Source organism: Bactrocera neohumeralis, chromosome 6 (genome assembly GCF_024586455.1).
Source record: "Bactrocera neohumeralis isolate Rockhampton chromosome 6, APGP_CSIRO_Bneo_wtdbg2-racon-allhic-juicebox.fasta_v2, whole genome shotgun sequence".
NCBI classification, from domain to species: Eukaryota; Metazoa; Arthropoda; class Insecta; order Diptera; family Tephritidae; genus Bactrocera; species Bactrocera neohumeralis.
The window spans coordinates 12,557,587-12,583,461 of NC_065923.1; the positions used below are offsets into that span (position 1 = coordinate 12,557,587).

A 25,875-nucleotide genomic window follows, 5' to 3' on the forward strand; every position below is an offset into this window, starting at 1 on the left:
CTAGCAATTAATTCCTATTATCTGAAATAGATATATACTAAATCCGTTTATATGTATTTATAATATACATGCACCCATACATAAGTATGCAGCATTTACTTAATTTACATGCTTTCACTTCCATTATTTGCTTTCTTCATCAATCACATTTGATAATTAATTACTAAAAATATTGATTCTACCACCTTTGTGCATAGTTGAACGGCACCTTTGTTCCCATAACCGCGCTTATCGTTAGTCTTACAGCGCTCGTTTGGGCCAACTAATGTCCTTGCACACAGACACGACATTATGCAAATCTGCTTGAAAGGAGAAACCCTTTGAATTAACCCAGTATCGTCACTCAAAGTATGACAACACGAAAAAAATGCGTTCTAAGGTTATGCCAACTTGTAGGACATAAAAAATGATAAACACGTGAACTTTCAACCCTCACTCTTACAGACCGCTAAGTAAATTTTTAAGACTTTTATATGCCAGCATGCACGGCTGTATGCAAATAAGGGTTAAGGAGATTTAAGAAATAAATTAAGGGAATGATTTCGACAAAAAAAATCTGACAGTACCTCAAATGGACTAAGAAATTGTGTGTCTCAGTCCGCAAGGGTCCAAATAGGTATTCAATAAGCGTATTCGTGTTTAGAATTGAAATTAGTATATGGGTATAAATTATCAATATTTTTTGGGCATTAAAGCGACAAAGTAATAGAAATATTAGAATTTTATGCGTACATTCAAGCCGAGTTTGGAAGTGCGCAAATCAGCCATAGGTACTATGATACTATATTCGGTATCTAGGGATCTTTTAAATTTTAGTCCGCTCTCGATCGCTGGTTTTTAGATAAGAAAATGGTATACCACTTGGAACCACTTTAATGTTTCATTCTGTCATCTACATTGGTGATTGTTTTATATATTGTAAAATTCGATTTCGATCATTCTTAACCGTGTAAAAGCATATCAGGGTGACCAAGTCTGATTGAAATCGGTTGAGCATTTGTTGAGGTATAAGTTTTCACCTAAAACTAGTCAGTGCCACACCTATTTTTCAATTTTTATCCACTCTACGTTACCATAATTGAAAAAAGAGCAGTAAAATTTTATAAAATGTAATATATGAATTTAAAAAGAACTGTCAATTATTCGCTCACAAGTGTAAAATTGTCCAGAAGAAACTGCCGATTATTTCATATTAATATTTATATTTTGTGTTCCATAATATATGTACCTATTAAATTTACTTACCACACTTTTCTTGTCAAAGCGTCAAGCACTTGTCATTAAGCAGCTGATCTTCCAGCCAGTTCTGTAAATGGAAAAATATTTCAACTTCTCACTAAAATTATACGACAGATTTGGATCTTAATTTTATCTCTGGTCTTAATATCTACTTCTTGAGTATTTTTTAGCAAAAGAACGAGCCTTTGTTGAGAAAATACAAACTAACAGCGAAACAAAAACGATAGAAATATATATTACGACAGTTTAGTCCCATTACTATTTTTTAAGTGCGTTTGATAGAAGAATTTAGAAGTTTGTGGACTCAATAACGGATAAAGGAAAATAATTTATTTACAACTACTATAAATATTTGTCATTTCGCTTATTTTCAGAGGTCGCCATCATTCTTGATAAATAATAGGTAGTACATTGCTGAACTTAAAAAATTAATGAGGATGTTCAGCATCGCAAAACTTGTGATAACCTCTCAGTTTCAGAGAAAATTTCTTCAGCTGGTTCGCCAAAAAGCTTAAGAACACTGCAACTCCTAACCTCAACAGCTTAAATTTTTATTAACACAAGTACGAAAATTAATTCACCTAAAACAATTTCTTAGCAAACAAAAATTAATAAAAACTGTTTTCTTCATTTTATTTCCATATTATTAGCTAATCTTGAAATAAAAAAACGTAGTTTCACAAGGAATTGAAAAGTTCTCACGCGAAAGTGAAATTAAAAATAGCATCAAATGTCGTGCTTTAAAAAAAAATTAAATATCTAAAAAAAAATATTAAAAATGAAAGGGTTTCAGCATTTTTTTCTAAATACCTTAACTAATGTAGAAAAAATTGGAAAATAAGAATGCTTACGTGACGCTCCGCCAAAACAGCATCAACGCAAGCAGCAACCGGATCATCAACATCAAACCCTTTTGTTTAATCAAATCAGACAATGCGCGCCAGCAGACCGACGAAAGGACACACACAAGGACGCGTCAAGCGGAGAAGCACCGGCAAAAAACTCATCTGCATACCGAATCGCCTGAGGACGAAACGCACACAAGCACACGCACACAGGCGTACACATGCGCGCATATGCAAAGGACTGCCACCACCACCAGCGCCTAGACAGCCGCTGAGCATCCTTGCCGGCGCTGGCATTTATCTATTTGCCTAGGTAAACGCTTAACATGATAAATATGAGCATTTTTTTCGTAATTTTTTATTTGATTTTTCACTTATTTACCACTTTCGGTTGTGTTTTTTGAATTAATTTCTTTGTTTTTTTTTTTGCTTTTATAATGCTGCTTTTGGTCTTGGTCTTGGATTTTATTTACGCTGGCGTTGCGACGGCGATTATTCAAATCGCTTGTAAGAAAAGTGTGTGAAGATGAGTTTCGATTTTTTTAAATCATTTTTTTTAGTTTTAAATTTTCCTACTTTTTTATGGGTACTTTGTTAAAGGCTGAGAACTTTTGAATTTTGGAAGGATCCGCTGCATCTGTTCATTAATATTTGTTAGTGAAAGGAGTAGCTGCTTTTCGAATAAATTTTGATTTTAAAATATTTCGCGTTATGTAATAACGTTAGAAAGGCGGGAAAACAGCGGTTAGGCAGAGAGTGAGCTGAGTTTTTAAGTAATTTCTGGAGTCACAATATATAGCACTACATATTTATATAAAAGAGGTTGTGTAAAAAACTGTTATAAGCGCAGCTCGCTTGCGTTTTAAACCTTTTGTATTTGTAAACATATATTATGTTGTTTGGAAATTTGCATATAATTTCGCACATAATCCTTTAAGCTACTCGAAAAGTTTCCGCTCGCCAAAAACACGCTAATGAAGTTCTTAGACGCAGCTTGATAAGTGAAGCATATGGATTGATGAGTGCAAAAACGTATGCGCACAGACATATTTACATGCTCATATATACATACATACACACATACATACAACAATCACACGTGCATACATACATCCGCACTTACATATGTACATGCATCCAGGAAGCAACAGCTCGCTTGTCCATCACTTTTTGGTGATCATGCAAATATTTGTAGTTCTCACGCAAGAGTCTTACAACATGTCAAGAGTTCATTAGGATTCCCGTTAATCTTGTAATAAGCACGTACACAACAAAAGACGCTGAAAAGGAAAGAGAAATTATTGTATAAAAAAACCAACCAACCAACTAATTTGCATACTTTCATTCGGGCAAAAGCCAAAAACATTATAATATTTGCAAAAAATATGGTGCGAATGCAAATTGTGTGCGAACAACACTTAAAATCGCATTTAAATTCAATTTGCATAATCTGCACAAACACACACAAGCCGAACGCTGAAGAAAATTGCCAATACATCAAACAATAACTCACAGCATAACAGCAGCACCCTTGCAGAAAATGCATCCTTTTTGCACTCCTTGTTGGCTTAGCACTGATCTTTTAATGCCAACAAGCCTACACGCATACTTGCACACATATGTACATACATGCGTGCGACCACGTGACAAGACAACAGATCAGCAGATTGCGATCGATTTCAGCACCTTCGTTTGCCAAAAACACCGAATGCGCCGAAGCGCCCATTCGCGATGATTAGCAAAATTTATTGGCACTGCGCTGATGAAGGAACGCCACACACACACACGCGCATATATGCTTATGCGCCTATGTGTATGTTAGTGCATTTGTCGAAGGATCTTTGGGATCATGGCACAAAGCGAGCATTGTACGCTTGTCAGAAGTTCATTATGCACACACAAGTCAACAGCCACAGTAATAGAGCCATTTAGGCATTGGCACTCCTCAGGCCACACGCCTTTGCAATGTCTCCCGTTTGCCATTGTTGCACTACTTTTCGCATCCTTATCCGCCTCAATGTTGGCACAATAGCAATAAATCGTCAATTGTTAATGATCGTGCTTGCAGAGATCAATGAAGTTGTCGTACAGGATAATAATGAGACTAAGGGCTGTAAGTTTATACAAAGTGAGTAGTGCAAAAGATCATTTATCGATGATTTTGTGTGTGGTTGTGTTTGCAAAGGTTGCCTTGCTGTTTTCGTGGGTGTCTGGAATTTTGATAGAACGAATTACTCTTGAAGAGGAATTGCGGATTTTTTGTCAGGGGTAAATAATTTTGTTAGATATGCTAATTTTCAAACTTATTGGAATGGTCTTGTTGGAAAATTATTTGTAAAACCCAAAAGTGAGTTTCGAAAACCCTATATAACGGGTGACCCAATTATATCTGAAACCTCTCGACCTTCCCAAGCGATATCGCCTCGCTCTATGGCCTCTTGAAAAGTTCAGAGAATATCCGACGTTTTCGAGCCAAATTTTGTTTCGTGATGAACCCCATTTCTGACTCAATGGATATGTAAACAAGCAAAATTGTCCCTTTTGGATCGAAGGGCTACCCGAAGTGGTTTAAGAGCTGACATTTCATCCAGAAAAAACAACGGTTTGATGTGGTTTGTGGGCCTTTAGAATCATCGGTCCATATTCCTTCAAAAATGATGCCGGTTAGATAGTAACCGTCAATGGCGACCACATCGCGCCATGATATGAAGTTCGTGATCTCGACGACATTTGATTTCAACAAGCGCCACTTCGCACACATCGCATTAATCAATGGATTTATTGACAGAACACTTCGGTGAACAGATAATTGCACGTTTTGGGCCGGTCGATTGGCCACCAAGATCCGTTAGACTTTATTCTGTGGGGATATGTAAAGTCTAAAGTTTATGCGGACAATCCCACTTTGATTCAGACCTTGGAGCAAAACATCACGCTTGTCATTCGTCAGTTACTATTCGAAATGCTCGAACGAGTCATCGAAAATGGAACTCAACGGATGAACTATCTGAGAACTGAGTGTGGCTAACATTTCAAAGAGGTAATCTCCAAAAAATAAATGCCAAAAAATGTTGAATAATAATAAAAATTCTCCACTTAATTTGAAGTTTCTGTGTTTTCTCTTTAAAGAAGTAGGGAACCTCAAACTGAATAACTTATATAAATAATACGCGCGACGAGCTGAGTCGATTTGGCTTTGTCCATGTGTCCGTCAATATATACGCGAACTAGTGCCTCAGGTTTTCAGTTATCGAACACGTATTTTTCTCTCCTGTTCATTTCTCGGAACCACCGATATAACAGTTTATTGGTCAGTTTGAACGAACTCAAGTGCCTGTATGGAAAATTTGACAAGCTATCTTCACGAAATTTGACATAGATTATTATATAAGCAATCGGTATAATCTCCGAACATATTGCCTAGATCGGACCACTATGGCATATATCTGCCATATAAATTGGTCGACCAAAATCAAGATAAAGATGATTTATACACTTTTATGCTACAAAAAATGCAACTGTGAAAGGTAGTATTATAGCATGGGTGAAGCCGAAGTTAACGCTTTTCTTGAAGTTGGTCGGGATTCCAATATTTCATCACAAAGTTCTTCGTATTAAGTTTCTTTGCTTTTTTGTATTAGAGCAAAACTTTTTCTAAAAGAAGATTTCTTCTTCTTTTCCTAAAAAAAATATTTATTTTTCCTGCAGGGTCTGTTTGACATTACTTTACTGCTACATTTGACAGTGTTTATGTCTTGCATTATTATTCTCTTTTATGAAATCACTTAATCTCAGCGCAAGTCAACAGCAACAGGTGCGCAACTGGACAATCATGTGCCACTCACGCGTGTCCGAGTTTGTGCAAGAACAAACGAAATCTACCTGAGCATGTCCACTATGCACTCTGCAGACACATACACACACTCACACACACACACGTAAGTAACATAATTCTCTTCCTCACGTCACAGGTGAGAGTCGAAATTGGTTTGAGCCGCTTTCTTTCCAATGTTGCTCTCTCTGCTCTTGGACTTGGACTTGGCCTTGGCTGTTGCTGCTGCTGCTGCGTCTGCGGCGTAAGCCGGCAAGTGTGAAAGAAGAAAATTGTCTAGATAATGTAGGAATTCTTTTACAGCGCTGTCGAGCAATCGCTGGCCCTGTCACTGTTGCTGTTACCGCTGTCACTCTGGCTGTGGCCGATTGAAGATGTTGGCGGCGCTTAACCGTTCGTGCGTGTGGATTTCTGGCCTTTGTCGTCCACTTGTTGCTGCTGGACAATTCAGTTTGCGTTTGGCAATCGGGCGGAGCAGACAAGTTTCAATTTGCAAAGCGGCATTTCGCCAGCCCCATTTAAATAATTAGAAAGCGAAAAAACAAAAACACAATTGGCTCAAAGAAGAAGTGCAGTGAAATTGTTGTTGTATTCAGTAAGGAGCTAAATTTGATTAAAACTAAAAGGAATACAACCATTGTGGTTTAGAGTGAAGGTATATGAGTATGAAAAAAATATTAATTTTAAATGTCACAACACATATGCAGCCATATAAAAGCGTGTGTGTGTGTGTCGAATTACAATTTCCGGTTTCCTGGTTGTTGGCTGCTGGCCGTTGTTGGCCAGTGTCAGTTTCAACTTGTTAATGACTTGATTGTAGAAATATGCGTAATACCGTTAGCAGAACAAGTGGAAAGTGGCAAAAGTGTGTAACTGATTGACAGCAAAATATAAATTTGTGTAACAACTCCTGTGTGTCTTCGAAAGATTTTTATAAAGTGAATAACATTTTAAAGAAAATTGCGAAAAATTGTGAAATTTCATATGAAAGCTATGAGCAAAAAAATATAATTAAATGAAAAGGCTGCGAAATGGGAATAACCAATTAAAAGAGATTTAAAAAAGCTTTTTTCAAAGGGTTCTTTTGAATGATTTTTTAAACTAATAATAAATCTAAAATTTCGAAAAGAATTATTGTGTTTAAAATAGTGGTCGATCAGCCAAGATTGTATATATAAACTATTTAATATATATGTATGTATACATACATGTTTTTTTGTATATTTATTTAATAAACGAGACCTTTAGCAGTTTTTCTTTGAAAACTTAATACGTTAAGAGAATTATATGCAAAAATTTATTTACCTAAATTATTTACGAAACCTCCATTACACACGAGTATACTAATTTTTAGTCACAGCAAGCTTAATTTATTATATTTGAACTTAGAAAAAAAAATTTTAATTAAAAATTTTTAAATTAAACTTTTTTAAAAATTTTTTAAAAATTTTTTTAGTAATTTATTATACTAGAATTGAAAAAAAATTAATTAAAAATTTGCATATTTTAAATTATAATTTTTTAAAACTTTTTCGAGTAAATTATTTTAATAATAAAACATATTTCGTAATAGTTTACAAAAATTAAGTCTTAGTTTCAAGGTCAAGCTAATTTATTTTTTCTTGTATTAAAATCCATTTCCTGATTAAGCTTCAATTGGTAATTACGTCTAAATGCTAATTAGAAAATAATTAATTAAATTTTTTTTTCGATTTTGGGCATACTTTGAAAAAAAAATATTTCGAAGCTCAGAAAGTATTTTCCAAACCTTTTATTTTTTGATTTAGCATTTAGATCTGTGCATATGTATTTACTAGAATTTTGAAAAATAAATGAAAAATTTATTTTCGAAAAATTTTAAATTTATAAGAGAAAACAATTAATTTGAAAATTATATTCCATTTTCAGCTTTGACTAGTTACTACTTTGAAAAAAAAAAAATTCAGAAACCCAGAAAATATTTTCAAGCTTATTTTTGAATTAGTATTTAAATTTGTTGTACATATACATATGTACATATACTTCTTAGAATATTGAAATATTGAATAAAAATTTATTTTCGAAAAATTTTAAATTTATAAAAAATTTTTATTGAAAAACTTAAAAAGCACTTCAAAGTCAATATATGTATATGTACTTACATATACACATATATTTTTTGATATAACTACCAGATTAAATGTATCTTGCTGAAATTTAAAATAAAAAAAAAAACAAAAATAATTAAAAAAAGATATAAGGTGGGTTCAAAACTAAACTACAATAACAAAACTTTTCCAACACATTTTTCGAAATCTTCTCCCCTTTATACAAAATGGAATATATATAAGAAAGGCTTTAGTATTATAAGCGAATGTTAACCTTAAAAACAGTTATAAGAATATAAAAAAGGAAGAATATAGAAAAAGTAAACTTTAAGAATCTAAAAAAAAGTAATAATATGGAAAAAATCACTCAAGGCTTCAACATTTTCAATTAAAAAAAAGTTGTATAAGTCATGATAATGCTTTTTCAGAACGTAATTTTTTGTAATCTGACATTAAATTGAACAATAAAATATATTTTTTTAACTGGTAGGTTAACTTATATTTTTCAAATATAAACAAATATATTAAACTATAAAAATAAAACTCAAACATATTTAATAATCCTTAAACGCAATTTAAAAAAAATTATAAACCCATTACAATTCAAAACCTCACTTTAATTAGCATTATTTAAGCAAAAAACAAATATATTGAAATCTAAAAATAAGTTTATAAATATATAAATTTATGTACATACATATGTATATTACCTTGCTTTTACACTCATACATATTCATTTAACTTTTCTGCGAACCCTTGAAGCTAAATTACGCTGAAGGAATTCGCTGCTTGTCACCCAAATACCGAACGCCGCCAAAATCAGAAATGCAAAATAAAATAAAAAATCAAAAAAACACAATAAAAAAAAATAAATAAATAAAAAGAACTTAAAATCAATAACTAAAACAACAACTACAACAAAAGCCGTCATTAAACTTGTGCATACAATATTTTCTTTTCCCATTTATAAGCTGACTTTTTTCCTCTTTATCAATATACATACATACACATTTGTATGTATATAAATGTAGGCACACATACTTCTTTGATTTTTATTTACTTTATTTTCATTTTTGTTATTTTGTTGTTGTTTATTACTTCTGGCTCGCCAGTTAGCTGGTGGCTCTGACACACTTTCGCGCGCGTACTGAACTCTGCTGTGCGACGGCAACTCACGGCAATTGTGCAAATGTGCCTGACACACACACACACACACACATATATATACGTACATATGTACTTCCATACTTGTGTACAAATGTATTTATAAAAGTATGCGCGATTGCTTGCGCGGTGAAAAGGTGGGGCATGAGCGGCGCTGTGGTATGTTGCCAACGCGCATGCGCAAATACGCCGGTGACAGTTTCATTTCAATTAGTCCGAGTACTACCTACTGTGTCGGCAACCTGTTGGCCATAATCTATAATAAAGTTAAAGTAATTGATTGAAGAAGCGTACATACTTGCTGCTTACTGGTATGTACCATATGTCTGTATGTATGCGTGCAATTATTGTATATATACTAATAGACTTCTGTGTGTGTGTAAGTAACTATGTTTTGTCGAAATTCTGATCACGTAAAGTAATTGAAAACGTTTATGCTATATTCGGTTCTTGCTAGAAATTTCACTAACCGAATTAGACCAACATAAGTCTAGTGGCATAGTTTGTATAGAAGGGATTATGTTGTTGTCGCAATTGTGGCACAGTGTACTCTGCTGTGAGTATAGCCTTAATGAACACTTTGGGTGATTGCGAGCGCTTAGCGAATTTCAATTGCAATATTTCCTGCAAATTTGCTTAGTTAAGCGATTAAATCCAATTTGCAAGTTAGAATAAAGCAGTTTTTTTTTTTTTTTTTTTTTTTTGAAGAGGCAGTTTATTTGATGAAAAAATAAAAATTATGTACATTTATTGTAGTATTAGTTACTGTAATGATAACTGTAATTAGTGGTGATTATTTTTGTCAAATATTGTATTCCCTGGATCTCATAGCTGATCTACAAGAGAATCTCTGAAAAAGGTGCTTGGGGATAAGGTAGATTTTTCTGCTAAAAATTATCTTCAATCCAAAAGAAAATATTACGATTTATGAATACAGGCAATAATCGAACGGCTAGTCAAAATTTTTATATTTGACAAAGTTTCACAATTTTCCTGAACAAACTTACACTTCAGAGTACATAGTTTAAAACCCCGAAACTATTAACAAAATTTTCATTCCTTGGTTCATTTCCTAACAAAAACTATATCTTGAAGTTTTCAAATCGAACTGTGTAGTTTGGTGAAATTTTCATCCACTCTGCACGCAATGTTTCGGGCAAAACACGTTTAAAGTAGTGGAAGCCGACCACATTAAGTTAAAAATTCTAACAAATACGCCCATACATCCGAAAATATTTACCGGATCAACTTTAAATTATCGGAGAATATTCTCAAATATAAATTGTGACAAAAAAGTATCCGGAAATTGTAAATAAAACACAAAATATTTAATTATTAAAATATTTAATTTGTCGCCCTCAAAATAATCCCCAACAGATGTCTGCCAGCGATTTTTTCAGTCCTCTAAACACTTTTTATAAGCACTTTTGGGGATGGTTTTCAGCTTCTCCAGCGAATTTTGTTTTATCTCTTCAATCGACTGAAAACGGGTTCCATTTCGATAATTGTTGACGTTTTTGAATGTCAAACTCACACATCCATGTCTAATCGGTTGTTCTAATGCTTTTCATGAATGTGGGATCGGATTTAGCATGAACAAGCATATCCAAAGGGACCTGTTAACGGTACGGTTTTGAAAAAAAAGTAAACTTTATCGGGACGAGTCGAGTAAGAACGCGTTTCATACAAAAATTATCCATCAAAATCATTCGAACGGAGTCGCGAGAGCTGTCGAGTTCTCTTGTCATCTCTCTAACATTTGTCTGACAATTTTCAATTGCAACATATCCTTCAATTTTTTAATATTTTCATCAGTTAAGGAGGTCGAAGGTCGTGCAGAACGAGACAAGTCTTCAAAAATCTCTCGACCGTCTTTGAAAACCCAATACCAATCGTAGTGTTTTTGATAGAATTGAATCACCGTAAGCCTTTTTCAACAAACGCAATGATTCCGCACACGAAATTTAGTTAAAAATACAAAATTTAAGACAAATGCTTTGTTCGATATTTTTATCCATTGTAAAAATCACAACGCACTACTGAGATGTACCGACTTAAGCAGCTGATGTAAACAAACTGGTTGACAGAACGCGCTCATATTTGGCTTAGTAATAAGGATGGTTCTACCAAGCAAGCAAATTTTTTTTAAATATCATCTGCCCCGTGAATTTAAATACAATTTCGTCGAGAGCTTCGCAAAGTTGATAATTATAATATTGCTTTATTATTAACTCAGTTAAAAAAACACAGAAAAATAAAAATATTGAAAAAGAAAAAAGAGTGCACTCTTTCTTCGAATTACCTCCAGTTCAACCCAATCATAGACCACATATGTCATGCTGAGTAAAAGTGAAAAGTATAAAAGTACGGACTCTGCTCTTTCTTTGTTTCTGCAGCTCATTCCTGAATCATCTGGTTACTTTTATTTCATGAAATATAATTTCGCTCAGTAATTTTATTTATTTTGTAAAGGCAAAAATACAGGTTGATTTGAACTAACTTCATTTCATTTTCAGTTTACGTTTTTGGAATTAATCATTCTATTCAATTGAGTTCGTTTTCGATTTAAATCAAGATTTAAATATTAGGTTGGAAAATATCTCCCTTGCGGCTTTTTGTCTTTTGAATTTCGCGGCTATGTCTAAAGGCTACAGAGCTTTTTCCGGCAATACTACATATCTTTGAAAGTTTCTTTCCTTAGTTAAAGGCAAATTCGCTAGAGGAGGGGGAATCCATTCACTTTTTATAAAGCATTGAATAAAGAGCAAAAAGCGGAAGGGAGATATTTTCCAACCTAATATTAGTCTATACTATGAAAAAGTCCTTCTAACTTGAGTCATTTGCTGAAAACCGTAAAGTTTTAAGTGAGGTTCCTGCCTAACGCATCATAAGTCATTATAAGCCTCTTATTTGTGTTTAAAAAAGCCAACTGGTATTATCATCATTACCTGTCGATGAAGAACCATTCAACAAACACTTGATACTTCCGCTGAGAACAGTTATGGATATTACGAAATATAAGTCGAGGTCAAACGAATATCTATAAATCACTTTTGCGGAGATATTACAACAACACCCTAAAATATTATATGACACAGTCGTCTGCGTTTTCAATTAGGCAATTAGCAGAATAGTAGCCAAATTGCGAAATCCCCAATAATTGCAGGTCGTTCAACATTTCCGAAGTGAAAGTATGTACGCGATGAATCACCCTGTTTAGCGGGCGTTTAAGTTCAGTATACTCATAAACGCTTTGTGAATTGTAGCCGCAAGAAATGTGTGTCAGTGTCGTCATAGGTAACGGTGCTACTCGGGAGATTACCATACCAAATACACAATACAATCTTGTACATAACGACTGATGAAAATATTTATGTATGTGTGCTATCGTTTAACGTAAATAATACACACGAAGCGTAAGAGGCGAGAAAAAAATTCGCGAGCGCTTTTCTAAAGGTAATGATGATGATCACTACGATTGACTGACTGACTGACTAATGACATAATGCTGACGACGACACCAATGAAATTCTTGAAAAAAGCAAATATTGTTTTGATTAATGGAGCGATAAGCGAATGTTGAAAAAAGCGCCAACAAAACGTGTTCGGACGTAATTGTTGATTTATTGATATTGTTGATCTCGCGGTGATCCTCGCCACTGCTGCTCATCTTCATCAATTGGCTAACAAAGCTTTGACCCATAATACTCGAAACGGCGTCTTAAGCCGCATTTCCAAGCCAGCCATTGTGTTTCGTATACCATCGGCGGTATGTGTGTGTGTGTGTGTGGAAATGTATATCTTGCTTTATACTGCTCTGCACTTGTTGCTCTGTTATTGTTACCACAAGCCACTTGCGGCGTCGTAAACACACACAAGCACACTCACAGACACATACACACCTGTACAGCATCACAGCTTGCATGCTAATTGAGCTTGGCTTCGACTGGAGCCACGACATGCGCGACAATGCCAGTAGCAATGCAGCAGGTAACGTGTGGCGACCAACAAAGCGGCAGCGCTGATCCATGAGGAAAGCATCAGAAAGCAAACATACTTCGGAACAGACATTTATTAACTCATGGGTGCTGGTCTTTAGCGCATTTTGCTTTTGTTATTTTGGCGTACTCCACGCTATTGCTGTCTGTATTCTTTCGGTCTGTTCCATTTTTTAAGTTACGCGTCTTGATTTCATGCCAGAATGTTGGCGCAAAACCATAAATTAGAAACATAAAACCACACAACTCACATACGAGGCCCAAGCACTACAAAGCCAACGACAACAACGCCTTTGTTGGCAACTGATTTGTTGTTGTTGCTGGTGAATTGATAGCACATAATTTGTATGTATTTAGGTTGATATGTTAGAAATGTAAGAAATTTGAAAATTCCTATAAAGCTGCACGACTTTGAGTAGGCGAACGAACTGGTTTGCTGCAATCTCAATGAACTAAGAAAACGAAGACGAAGAGTGCTTTCTATCTAAAGCGGCTTAGGTGAAAATTTAAATATTACATTTATGCTGTGTATAGATTTAAAAAGCTTGAAAGTAGCTGGAAAATTATAGAATAATTTTATGATGGGTATTCTTAGTAACTTTGCGGTATTTCTACATTTTCTGAAAGCAACTTAATTATTTAAACTTAAATGAAGTTGTGTAGAAATTTTCTCACTGAAATCGCTATGTTTTCTGCAGCTAGAAATGTTAAACGGAGTAACAGAACTAGTACTGAAAATCATAATAATTAACTCTAAGAAAACACGTGCCTTTGGTATTCGTCGATATAATTTGCAGAGTTAACAAAGCTTTGAGTGTCCCAGAAGCAGAAAAATACTGCTAGCAAAATCAGTGAAAGTTAACGTATTATTTTTTGGGAAGCAAGTGTACTTATACAGAATACGAAAAATGTACAATTCGAATAAGGAACTTCGTATTAAAATCATTGAATCCTTATCCAAACACAGCGGCGTTTCTGTTATAATTTTTAGCTTTCCCAAACTTTGTAATTAGTGACGGTGATTCCATGAATTTTAACTACTAGATCTTGGTAATAAAACATTGCATACATTTCTTGCAAAATGGTGGTAAATTTTTAACGATTTCAAATGAATATATGCTATCTCTCTGAGAACCACCGTTAACCAATTTGAAAAATGCATTTTCGAAAAAAACGCGTTTAAATTTTTACAAGCTGAAGTTGACTAAAGGGCGAACAAGACAAAGAAACAACTTTTTTTTGTATTTTACACATTATGGGGGTATTCTGGTCTAGAAGCATGAATTTCAGGTAATTTTTAAAGTGTCGTAAAAAAACACAATTAATATTTTTATTATCCATAGTTATTTGTTAATTTTAGAAGAGTACAGAAAAAAATTAAGAACTAAAAAAAGTAAAAAATTTCACAAATTAAATATGAGCTGGCGAAGTGGGGGTCTCTAAAAATTTCCACGTGACCATACCCATGATTTCAACCCTCCTAGATATCTGAAACCAAAAAAAAAAAAGATTAATCTAAAATAATGTCGCAATGGCCGAAACTACGGAAAAGTGGGAAAAAATCTTTTCACAAAATGGCGACTGCCTGAAAAAAAAAGTTTTTTTGGATCACTTTTTCTGACTATTTCGAATTTTTTAAAAATAATAAAAATAAAAAATTGGGGATGGGGCTAGTTTCAACCATAGACAAGGCTATAAAGAAGACTCTGTAAAAATTTCAAGTAAATCGGTTCAGTAGAACCTGAGAAATCGTGGGTATCGTTCCGAAAAAGTAAGTTTTGAGAAAAACGCGTTTAAAGTTTCGCGTAAAGTCGTTTGTTCGATTAGTTCCGGCCGAACCAGTTTGGATGCCGGGTCAGAAAAATGCCTATATCTCCGAAAATAATTTGAATTTTGAAAAATCCTCTTGGAACACATATTCCTGAATAGTTAAACTTTGAAAATATAAAAAAAAGCTTGATTTTTTTAAATTTCTAGACCATAATACCCTCTTATGCAACGTTATATAGGAGCCTTAAGGGGTTATGTACATTTAAAAAGTCGAAAAAACGTATTTTACAGATTTTTTTCTGAGACAACTTTTAAATTTATTGGTCCAAAAATTTTTACTCATATTATGGCATATTTTAACTGCAGCTTAAGACTTAGTATTAGTAAAAATATTTATTTGGAAAGGAACTACAGCTGATCTCTGGCAGCTTCTCTCAAAAAAGACGTTTTGCGGTGACTACTATATCTCTGAACTGGATCCTCTGAAACTAAAAAAACCAAACATATTTCGTTAAAGTAATATTAAATCTAGTAATTAATCGTAGGAACAAGCAAAATACAATTTTTGACAAAATGGCGCTTTCTCCAAAAAAATCGATTTTTGACCAAAATTTCGGCCTAAATTGTTTATACAAAAAAAATATATACCGGTGAAACAAATTTTCTTTTAATTACTAAAAAACATATTTAAGAAGTTCATGTCGGTTTAGTCGTTTTTGAGTAATATGGGCACCGATTTTGAAATCACCATTTTGAGAAAAAGCACAATGACACTCACTCCTTTTAAAATTTGCATGTAACTTTGAAAATATTCACGGGAACCATATGAATTATGGTTTATGATTTCTGGATGTATTCTTAAATATATATACATTAGAGAATAAAATAAAAAAAATCGATTTTTTGAAAATTCGAACTGTATGTAATCCATTAAGAGCACTTTATGCTAAATACCTATTATTATGTAATAAGTAGAAAAATTTTGAAAATCATAGGCTGGCATACCCCCTTAAGCAATAAATGCAATTTATTGTGCCTCTCTATATATAACAACTTTAATACCGAAATTTCAGATAAAAAAATAAAGTTTATTTAAAAACAACACTTTTTATAGCTTTATAGATTATTTACGTATATATTCTTAAGACTAAATTTGATCATATAGCAAAATTACTCATGCATGTATGCATACTGTACATTTTACTATACTTTCCGATGGATTAAAGTCATTTTTTAAAGGTTTCATATTGGTTACTTCTGAGAAGCGCTCTTTTTACCCAATTTTCTTTTACATAAATGGTTAATGTATTTTTTTACAACGAAGCATTATCTTTTTCGAAAACTTTTATTCATATAGATGGTATATGTATATGGAATATCTTGTCTTTTGCTTCCATACTAAATGCTTTGTCTTTAACAATACAATAACTGAATAACTGTTGCAAGAATTATAGCTGAAAAGTGCTCAAATCTCAATCAAATCTCAATCTCACTGCAGCTTTTTTGACGAGAGAAATATTTCCACAAAAACTCTAAACTTTGGTTGGTGTGATCAGCTCTCAGTATATTTATTTGTCAAAAATTACTTGAGATAAAGTTTTTGAGAATAGAGAGAAAAGAGCTAAGGTACATTTCAATAAAGTCGGACAGTTTCAAAATTATAACAATATATCTTAGAGATTTATGATATGTAATTATGTGCATCCAAACTATATAAGCTTCCTTAAAGAAATAACTATTTATTGAATAATTTTTGTAAAGAAATGTTTGATCACAATGAAAAGCGCGCGTTGCCAACAACATTCAATATCCTAAAAGAAAAAACTTGGCAATATTTGCAGGAAGCGACTCATAAGCCAAAACCTACAAATCAAAGTGCCGTAAAACTGAAATTAATTGTTGTTGTGGTATGTATGTACATATATGCACACACATACAGCACATATATTTTCATATATATCTACTCACATTTTTTATTTGTATTTAAAGAGTATGCACTTGTCGCATGTTGTCATTACGTTTTTACCCATCTTCCGCTGCCTATTTACAATACATACATACGTACAGTCCAATAGAATCGCTTTTAATGAAATTTTCATTTTCATTTCATTTATAGCGAAAGTGAAGCGTGAGCAAATAAATAATCGTAGTTAAACGACAAGCTTCCGTTGTTTGTTCGTCACTTTGTCGACCTCAATAAAAATAAATGAAAAAATGGAAAAATTTTTAAACACTTTGTTGGAAATGTTCGAAAAATTCGGTATACTTTCATTTTCTGCGTCACTAGCATGTTGATAGGTCTTTATATGTGCGTTATGCTTTAATTTCATTCGAAAATTATTCATTGATTAAATTATAAATATGTGTGTTTGACTCCTAAAAACTATAATTTTTGTTACTACTGCCACCAAGCTAGCCTGAACCTAGAAGCTCTTTTAATCTGGAGTTTTTAGTATATTATTGTGCTCATCTAGCAGTATCTTCTTTAGAACCGAGGTAAAACCCCTAATTATACAGATATTTCTAGTTCTAAGAGTAGGAGTCTTATACAAATTAAATATCGGACTCACATCGTTTACTAATTTTCATGGAATTGCAGATGTTTTCAAAAGTTTTATGCACACTTTATGTCAGTCGAGGTTTGATTTAGATCTTGATTACAGTGACCATATGGAGTATGTATGTATTCATAGTCGAAACTATCAATATTCGGCTGTAAACTCTGAGCTATTCAACTACCATTATCCAGTATTTCAAAGCCTCAAAATTCTTCCTTGGACATTCTGAATACCATATGGTTTCATTCGACATTGAGCTCAAACGGGCCACAGATTAAATTCGTATTATAACCTTAAGTCAGCACCATAAGTTTATTGAAATAAATCGGAACACAATAAGGTACCTTAGTCAAGCCCTCTGTACAAATCTAACCACTGTTCCAAGAATTCAACTTCAAGCAACCGCGTAAACCAGAATTCATATGCCATTAACCTAAAAAGATGATGCTGAAGTTTTTGGTATATCGCTCTACCCTGAAGTTGAACTTTTTGAGAAGTGTTTTATGTTGTTATGATTTCGAAAAAATGGGTTTGATGATCGAAAAATTCATTATATTTGAAGTTTTCGAGAGATAAATTGCATAATCACCTTTTTAGCAATCTTTAAAGATCATCAAACCAAAGAATGCCATCATCAAATGCGCCATCTAAGTCTTTTACAGTTATTTCTAAATTTGTACACCTACATAGTACTCCAGCAATAAAAACTTACAGTTATATGCAAAGTGTTAATTTGTCAATATCTTACTCGTAAAACTGTAGCAAAACTAGCAACTCAAAACAACAAGAAGAAAGCCAACTCCATATACATACATATGCTTATATGCATGTATAATTGGGTATTTAAGAATGCTAGTGTTAGCCATAAAAATCGCGTTTTGATACTGTGTGCTATGCCCAAAAGTGGTGGTACCGGTGGCTATTAAGGAAAACCTAAATACAACAAATTTTATAAAGCGAAATGAAAGTTCGCATAGACAGGTGTGAATTAATTTTTGTTTGCCTTTGCTGTATAACTTACAGGTACATATACATACCTACATATACATATATGAATATGTATTTAAAAATATTTTTGCATAGCGAACTTTCATTCATGCAACTAACAAATATGGTTTGTTCTACATATTTTTGAACAGTGTCTTTAAATAGCAGGAAGTTGATGGTAAAAACATTTTTGCATTTCTGACAATATTGAATATCAGGTCTGTTATCATAAAGTCAAGTACTAGGCACTAACGAATGTGACTGAGTATTGGAAGATCAATGAAAAACTATTTCATGGGAAAACTCCCTACAGTAACGAGCCCCACCAGTCTTCTAGAGCATTAAACAGATCTTTCGTAGACTGCATATTCGCGCTCTGGATTACTAGTAGATTTAGAGCAATGTATAATGAGTTCTCACAATCCATCAGAAGGTTGAGATTCAATAAAAAATTGAAGGACTCTTGTCGAGTTTCATCAAAGTATCATAAAACTGACTTTGGGCAATATCAAAAGGATGGATAAGGACTTCTCCCAGCCGTTCGATACCAAACGAACTCAATCTGCTCAATTGTTCGAACTGCAGAGCTGAATAGAGAAGGTACAATATTCTCTAAGAGTGTACAGCTGATGGCGTACGCCGATGATATTGATATCATTGGCTTCAACAACCGCGCCGTTGATTCTGCTTTCTCCGGACTGGATAAAGAAGCGAAGAAAATGTGTCTGGTAATGAACGAAGGCAAGACGAAATATCTCCTGCCATCAAACAAACAGTCCGCGAACTTGCTCCCACGTCACTGTTGCTGTATTGGGGGCAGTTCCGCCGGGAAAAGCAGCAGAAAAAGATGGGTCAATCTTCTATTATTATTTGATTTAGACATAAATTCAAAGTTTGTTCTAATACCTTCAAAGCGAAAAAATATTTTTTTTTGTACTCAAATATTTCGAATTTCATCTAAGAGATTCCAAACACTAATTTAATATGTTCGGAGTTCTAATTCATTATTCTTCTACTTTTTTTCAGAAATATAACTGATGTGCGCCTGACAGGCGTTTATGAAGCACATCCAGAGGGATTAAATTACAAATTTCTATTACGTTCGCCACAAGTCCACTATATTTGAAAATGGTTTTAAATTTAAAGACCACCTTAGTGGTCTGTTTGACGCTGCTTAATTTACCGTTTGGCATACATAGCCAAGATGATTCTTTGGCGGGAAGTTTTCTATCGGGTTAGTTAAAATAATTTTTTTTTGGTTAAAGCTTCGAACTTTTAATTATATGTTGCAGGTCTCTTGGACACCATAACAAGTACAGCCGATTCGAAGGATTGCCCCGGTGTTTGCGTACACACGCTAGCCACACTAATCTGCTACGAAGTGCTCGATGACATCCCGTGTCCATCGCCCAGTATGAAGTGTTGTATTGAAAGCGCACAGGGTAAGTAGAGTGTGATAGTTGAACTCGACAGAGGAAATAGATAAAAGCCTGATTTTTATACTATACATATGTATGTAGCCTTCTAAAGGTGCTCAAAATTGTTTGGGGATATTAAAAAAAGCACTCGTTCTAAAATTTCATAAACTGACTTTTGGAACCAAATCCAAAAATCTTATGTTTTTATCTTTTATAGGTAAAAACATCACTTCGGCCATCACAAGTACCACTACTACAACAACGACAACCACAACCACTAGTACAACGAAGCGTCCAACCACTACAACAACTAAAGTGACAACCACAACGACGCCGAAACCGAAGACTACTTCCAAACGACCAACCACAACTACAACTACAACAACAACCACTAAAAAAACCACAACCAGCAAGAAACCGACAACAACCAGCACATTGGCGCCCAAGAAGGGTACAGAGAAAGATGCGGGCAATGTTGACGGTGCAAAAGGTAAACTGGCAACCGAATCCCGAGTAATTTAACCGTTATAAATTTCAATTTTTCTCTCCAGTGCAAAACTGTACGGGTGTCTGTGTGGCCGACCGCATTGCTGAGTACTGCGAGGCCTACTTAACGACCAACGGTCTGTGTGCATCGGGCACGAAGTGTTGCGTCTCACTGAACGATTACGCGAACGCCAAATTGCCGAAGGATATCTATGTGCCAGCTAGTGAGTGTACTCTATCGCGAATATAGGCAATCAATTAAACGAATTTCTTTTATATTTCCAGAACATATGACGAATCTGAGCAACATGCAACACAAAAACAAAACAAGTGCTGCTATTAAGCAAACAACAACAAAGGTTAGCGAAAATCTGTAATTTAATTCACAGTAAAAACTCAAAATTCTAATATCGTTCACCAGACAACAGCTTCCGCTGCCACAACAACAAGCACGACTACCACCACTGCCGAACCGGCGCGCACCAAAATCAGTAACAATGCGAATGCCAACAAACCGGTGAAGCACAAAAAGGCGCCATCCACCACAACCACAACCACGACCGAAGATCCCGCCGAGGAAGAGCAGGAAGTGGAGGACGATGATGCGGAAACGCAAGATGACACCAACAACGATGCCAATGATAAAGCGGATAACCCAAATGGTCAAACGCTGAAGGAGTGCGAAGGTGAATGCATGAATGGCATATTCGCCATTTTCTGTGATGACATGGACTCGGAGGCTTTCTGTCCCGGTGAAGGCAGCTGTTGTGTTACCGGCGTAGCTTCAGAGGCCACGCCAGCATTGCTGGCGACCAAGGTGACACCAACCAAACCTGCAACGAAAATTGCGAAACCACAACAACGACCGGCGGCCAAGCCAGCATCACCGCCGCAAGCTGCCCCACCGTTACTGCAAGCTGTCGGCGGTGGCAATGATTTCTTCTCACAAATACTTTCGTTCGCCGAAAATACACTCGGTGGCACAGGCAGTCAGCCAACACCACAGACACCGCCACCAGTACAACGTTGTCCCGGCTTTTGCTTACTTAATATAATGGCCGCTTTCTGCGAACGTCCATCGGTACTCATCAATACACCCACTACTTGCGCCAAGGGCTCAGTGTGCTGTGACAATAGCGCTTCACCGCCCAAGCCTCCACCGCAAAATAGACGCCCAGCTACGCCACCACCTAGCTCAGTGGCTACGCAGCCTTATGTTGTACCCAGTACACCATTACCCGATCCGCGTGAAGAGTGTCCGGGATCCTGCATTGTACCGTTGCTCAGCTTCACTTGCTTCAGTAAGTTTCAGACATACCTTGCACTTGCACAATCTCCTACAATACTCACTTTCTCTCTGTCCCGTTAGAAAACGCCGAGATGACAGATCTATTCAAGTGCAAACGTTCCGGCCAGATTTGCTGCGCACCCAAGAGTCGCATACTGGAGAAACAACAATTCCAGACACGCAATGATACACTTTATGCCAACTATCCACCGCCACCACCAATGGCTGGCGTACCACAACCATATCCACCACAACCATCATACCCTCAACCTCCACCACCACCACACTACATGGGCACACAACCGCCACAGGCACATCTTCACTACCCACCACCGCCGCCACCACAAATATTGCAGCAACAACATCAACCACAACCACAACAACCCACATACGATTACTCTCATTATGGCGCAGCCTTAATGCCTCAACAGCAGTCGCATCTACCACCACCACCGCCGCCAGCACCGGCACTACCACCCACCACAACGACCACTACCACGACCACCACCACAACACCACGTCCACATGTCTACTCGAAATATGTTTGCGGCGTCAAGGGCACGCTACGCAGTGGCCGTTCGCGTTCTTCGCCGGCGCTCTCCTTGGTCTCCTACGCACGCGCCATGTATGGCGTACAACGTTCCTCGCGACAGCTAGACCAGGTGTATACACCATTGAATACGCAATTGAACAAATCAAATGAACGCCTCATATTGGGATCAGCGATTGTGCCCATACAAATACACAATGATCTGATACCAAACGATGAGTGGCCGGATGCGAACCAGCTGCGTTCATATCACGAGCAACAGCCGATTTCGGCGGCAGCTGTGCAAAGCCGTTACCGCCATTCGGTGGTCGGTGAGCCAGTTTATGCAATGAATTACAATGTCTCGAGGCGGCGTGCGCGTGTTGTTGGCGGTGAGGATGGCGACAATGGCGAGTGGTGTTGGCAAGTGGCGCTGATTAACTCGTTGAATCAGTATTTGTGTGGAGCCGCTCTGATCGGTACGCAATGGGTGCTGACGGCGGCACATTGTGTCACAAAGTAAGTTTTTCTTTTTAAGGATTGAGAAAGTTAGTAAATATATCGATACGAGCATAAATCTGGGGGAATATCTGTAAAGCAAGAACAGGGGTTTCCAAATTCTCAGAGCCAAAAGATTTTAGAGAGCTAAAAACGGATTTTGGTATCAAAGTACCTTTGACACAATTGTGCTTCTCTAGGTCTCTATATCAGGTGTGCTTGGAAACTCAAATTACAGCTCAGATAACAGCTGAAGGATTTTCTATATTGTACTCGTAAACTCTATCTGAGTTCGTCGACTTTAAACATGCATTTCTTACTCTAAGTTTAGCTCCTTCATATTTCCAATTAATTTGGCTTTCTTTCCCGTTCAAGTATCGTCCGTTCTGGTGACGCCATTTACGTCCGAGTTGGCGACTATGATCTGACACGCAAATACGGTAGTCCCGGCGCGCAGACCTTACGTGTGGCCACCACGTACATACATCACAATCACAATAGTCAAACACTGGATAACGATATAGCGCTTTTGAAATTGCACGGACAGGCAGAGCTAAGAGATGGCGTGTGCTTGGTAAGTATAATACTATATACCGTTAATTCGTAACTAGCTCATTTGGTATTCTCATAATTTAAGCAGACATTTAATGCTAAAATTTTAACATTTACTTTGCGTTAGGTCTGCTTGCCAGCGCGTGGCGTCAATCATGCTGCTGGTAAACGTTGCACAGTCACCGGTTACGGTTATATGGGTGAAGGTATGTAAAATGTTCCTACAATTGCATACTGTTAGTGACATGGGTAACAAATATTTTTTCTCAATCTCTCACCATCCAGCCGGTCCCATACCGCTGCGCGTGCGTGAAGCTGAGATACCGATTGTGAGCGATGCAGAGTGCATACGCAAGGTCAATGCGGTCACCGAGAAGATATTCATACTGCCCGCCTCAAGCTTCTGCGCCGGCGGTGAGGAGGGCAACGACGCCTGCCAAGGTGACGGCGGCGGTCCGCTGGTATGCCAAGATGATGGCTTCTTTGAACTGGCTGGCCTCGTGTCGTGGGGCTTCGGTTGTGGACGCGTCGATGTGCCAGGTGTTTATGTGAAGGTCTCCTCCTTCATCGGCTGGATCAATCAAATAATCAGCGTTAATAATTTATAGTCATATAAGTTGGAAATGGAACAAAAGCATGGCGCATCACTTGAAATTTGAAATATGAAATTTAGTTATTAAATAGCAAATAATTGAGTATTTATTTTATAATGAATGTATGTTTAGCGCGAACCCACACACTTGTAGAACGCTCTCCGCGAAACTGCTCGACTGTTCTACGAATGTGTGGTTCATTTAAGTTTAAAGTTGCACACATATTTTCGACTGTTGATCCATAAAATATTATATTAAATAGCAAACTATATAATTCTTATGTATTTCTACATATACATACTTACTTACTATATACATATATTTAGATTAAATTTTTAGTGTAAGTTACATGAACTGTTTACTATTAATATTATTTAATGCTCACAATATACACACACGCCAACATACATACGAGTGCGTACATACGTACAGTTACTCATATGTTCAGCGGCGTATTGTTTATGAGAAAATTTCAAAAAATTTAACTGCGAAGCAACGATATTAGTTTTACAAGTATTTACATTTATGCATACATATGTATGTTTAATACAATTTGTACATAATTTAAGCTTATTTTGTCAAATGTTTGCGTATAAATTTGCTTAATAAAGTACACATTTAAATTAAAAAAAGTGTTTGAAATAGGCATCTCTATTTTCGAAGAATTTAGTTTTGGTTATCTTATCTCGATTACAACGGGTTGGGAACGAGTTGTGTGTTCTTTGATTTTTTGCGCTCTGCATTTGGACTTCGCGTGAGCTTAGCAGGCGCAACAGTCAACAACTAGCTACTATGCCACTCCGAGTTCCTTTTGACCTATTGCAGAACAAGGGAGATCTACTGAAATATTCTCTAACAGTAAAACTCATCTTGCCGCAATCGTAGGAGCTCTAACTGGCCGTACTTAAAAGGCCGAAAAATTTGTCGGACTCTAACTGTTAAAGCTCAGGTGAAAATATCCAGACACTTCCTCTTCTATTCTCCAGCTTTTGCAAAACATATATTGAAACATCTCGGCACCCGTATCTTCGACAAACCTGGCGAAATAACCGGAATTGATATCAGCCGCTTCAACAAATTTCTAGCTGGCTCTAAATTGTTGATTTTTAAGAGTCTTTTCGTTCAATATATATGACTATTTAGGTATCATAATAGATCGCTGTTCTCAGCTGTCTAAGTGGCATTATTTTTGGTTTGATTAATTCGCCTATAAAGTTAAATCAGGTTGAAACAGTTGGTAACTCTTTCCAACAATATTTTGATTAAAAACTTTTTTAAGCCGCTTTTGTATTATTTAATTTGTTTTATTAACTTTTTAAATCCATTATTTTAATAGATGGTAACTCTACTCAATCATATTTGTGCTTTAAGCTTTTTTAATCTGCTTCAAACTATAATGGCTATTTTTGTTATTGATCTTTTCGAAATATATATTCAAACAGCTGGCAACTTTTAAGTTTGTATATTCTTTATACTATTCATCGAATTACATACAACGAAATATCAAATATTGTTATATTGAATGTACATATATTCGAAAAAAGCAGGCCTTTTCCATCAGAGTTAAATAATATTTAACTTTTTAAAATGTATTGACTACTTTTTGGATCTTCTCTGACCAATTTATATTTCGTATAACTTTTATTTCATTCATCCTAGTTTTATTATTGTGTTTCAATCTTCCCTTAACGACAGAGAAAAGAAAGTCTGTCGAAATGGTGCTCGACTTTTTGACATTCCTTTTCAAATTGAGATCTTTACAAATTTTTTTCAGGTTAGAAACACACTTGGCTTTCCGCTTAGCACGAGACATAGAAGCCGAACTGACATACTGCTATCAACAAAAAATAGTAAGACTTTGTTAATAATTTTAAAATCCTTAATTTATTCCTCATAGTCTATTTCGGCCCCTCAAAATTGTCGCCTTTGTCCCCAATACACTTATGCCAACGTTATTTCCAATACACGAAACAGATATTACAGTTTTTAAATGCGCGTAGCGAATCAGGTTTAATTTCTTCAATTGACTCA

General features: G+C 35.6%; 1 protein-coding gene across 1 annotated transcript; it reads left to right on the plus strand.

The window, feature by feature from the left end:
• Positions 1-1,295: 1,295 nt before the first annotated feature.
• Positions 1,296-24,366, plus strand: LOC126762143 (protein masquerade). Its single transcript, XM_050478675.1, has 13 exons — positions 1,296-1,508; positions 1,614-1,802; positions 1,890-2,397; positions 19,507-19,714; positions 19,773-19,922; positions 20,116-20,388; positions 20,450-20,608; positions 20,670-20,743; positions 20,806-21,685; positions 21,754-22,720; positions 23,075-23,273; positions 23,379-23,457; positions 23,537-24,366. The coding sequence occupies exons 4-13, from the start codon at positions 19,609-19,611 to the stop codon at positions 23,857-23,859; spliced, it is 3,210 nt and encodes a 1,069-aa protein (XP_050334632.1). The 5' UTR covers positions 1,296-1,508; positions 1,614-1,802; positions 1,890-2,397; positions 19,507-19,608; the 3' UTR covers positions 23,860-24,366.
• Positions 24,367-25,875: the final 1,509 nt, after the last annotated feature.

What these genes read in the sequence shown, in the direction of transcription:
- LOC126762143 (XM_050478675.1), top strand. Translation starts at nt 19,609, where the DNA reads ATGGTTTTAAATTTAAAGACCACCTTAGTGGTCTGTTTGACGCTGCTT. An exon ending in TTGTATTGAAAGCGCACAGG is followed by an intron (nt 19,923 to 20,115) that starts GTAAGTAGAGTG and finishes TATCTTTTATAG; the next exon opens with GTAAAAACATCACTTCGGCC. An exon ending in CAATGTTGACGGTGCAAAAG is followed by an intron (nt 20,389 to 20,449) that starts GTAAACTGGCAA and finishes TTTTCTCTCCAG; the next exon opens with TGCAAAACTGTACGGGTGTC.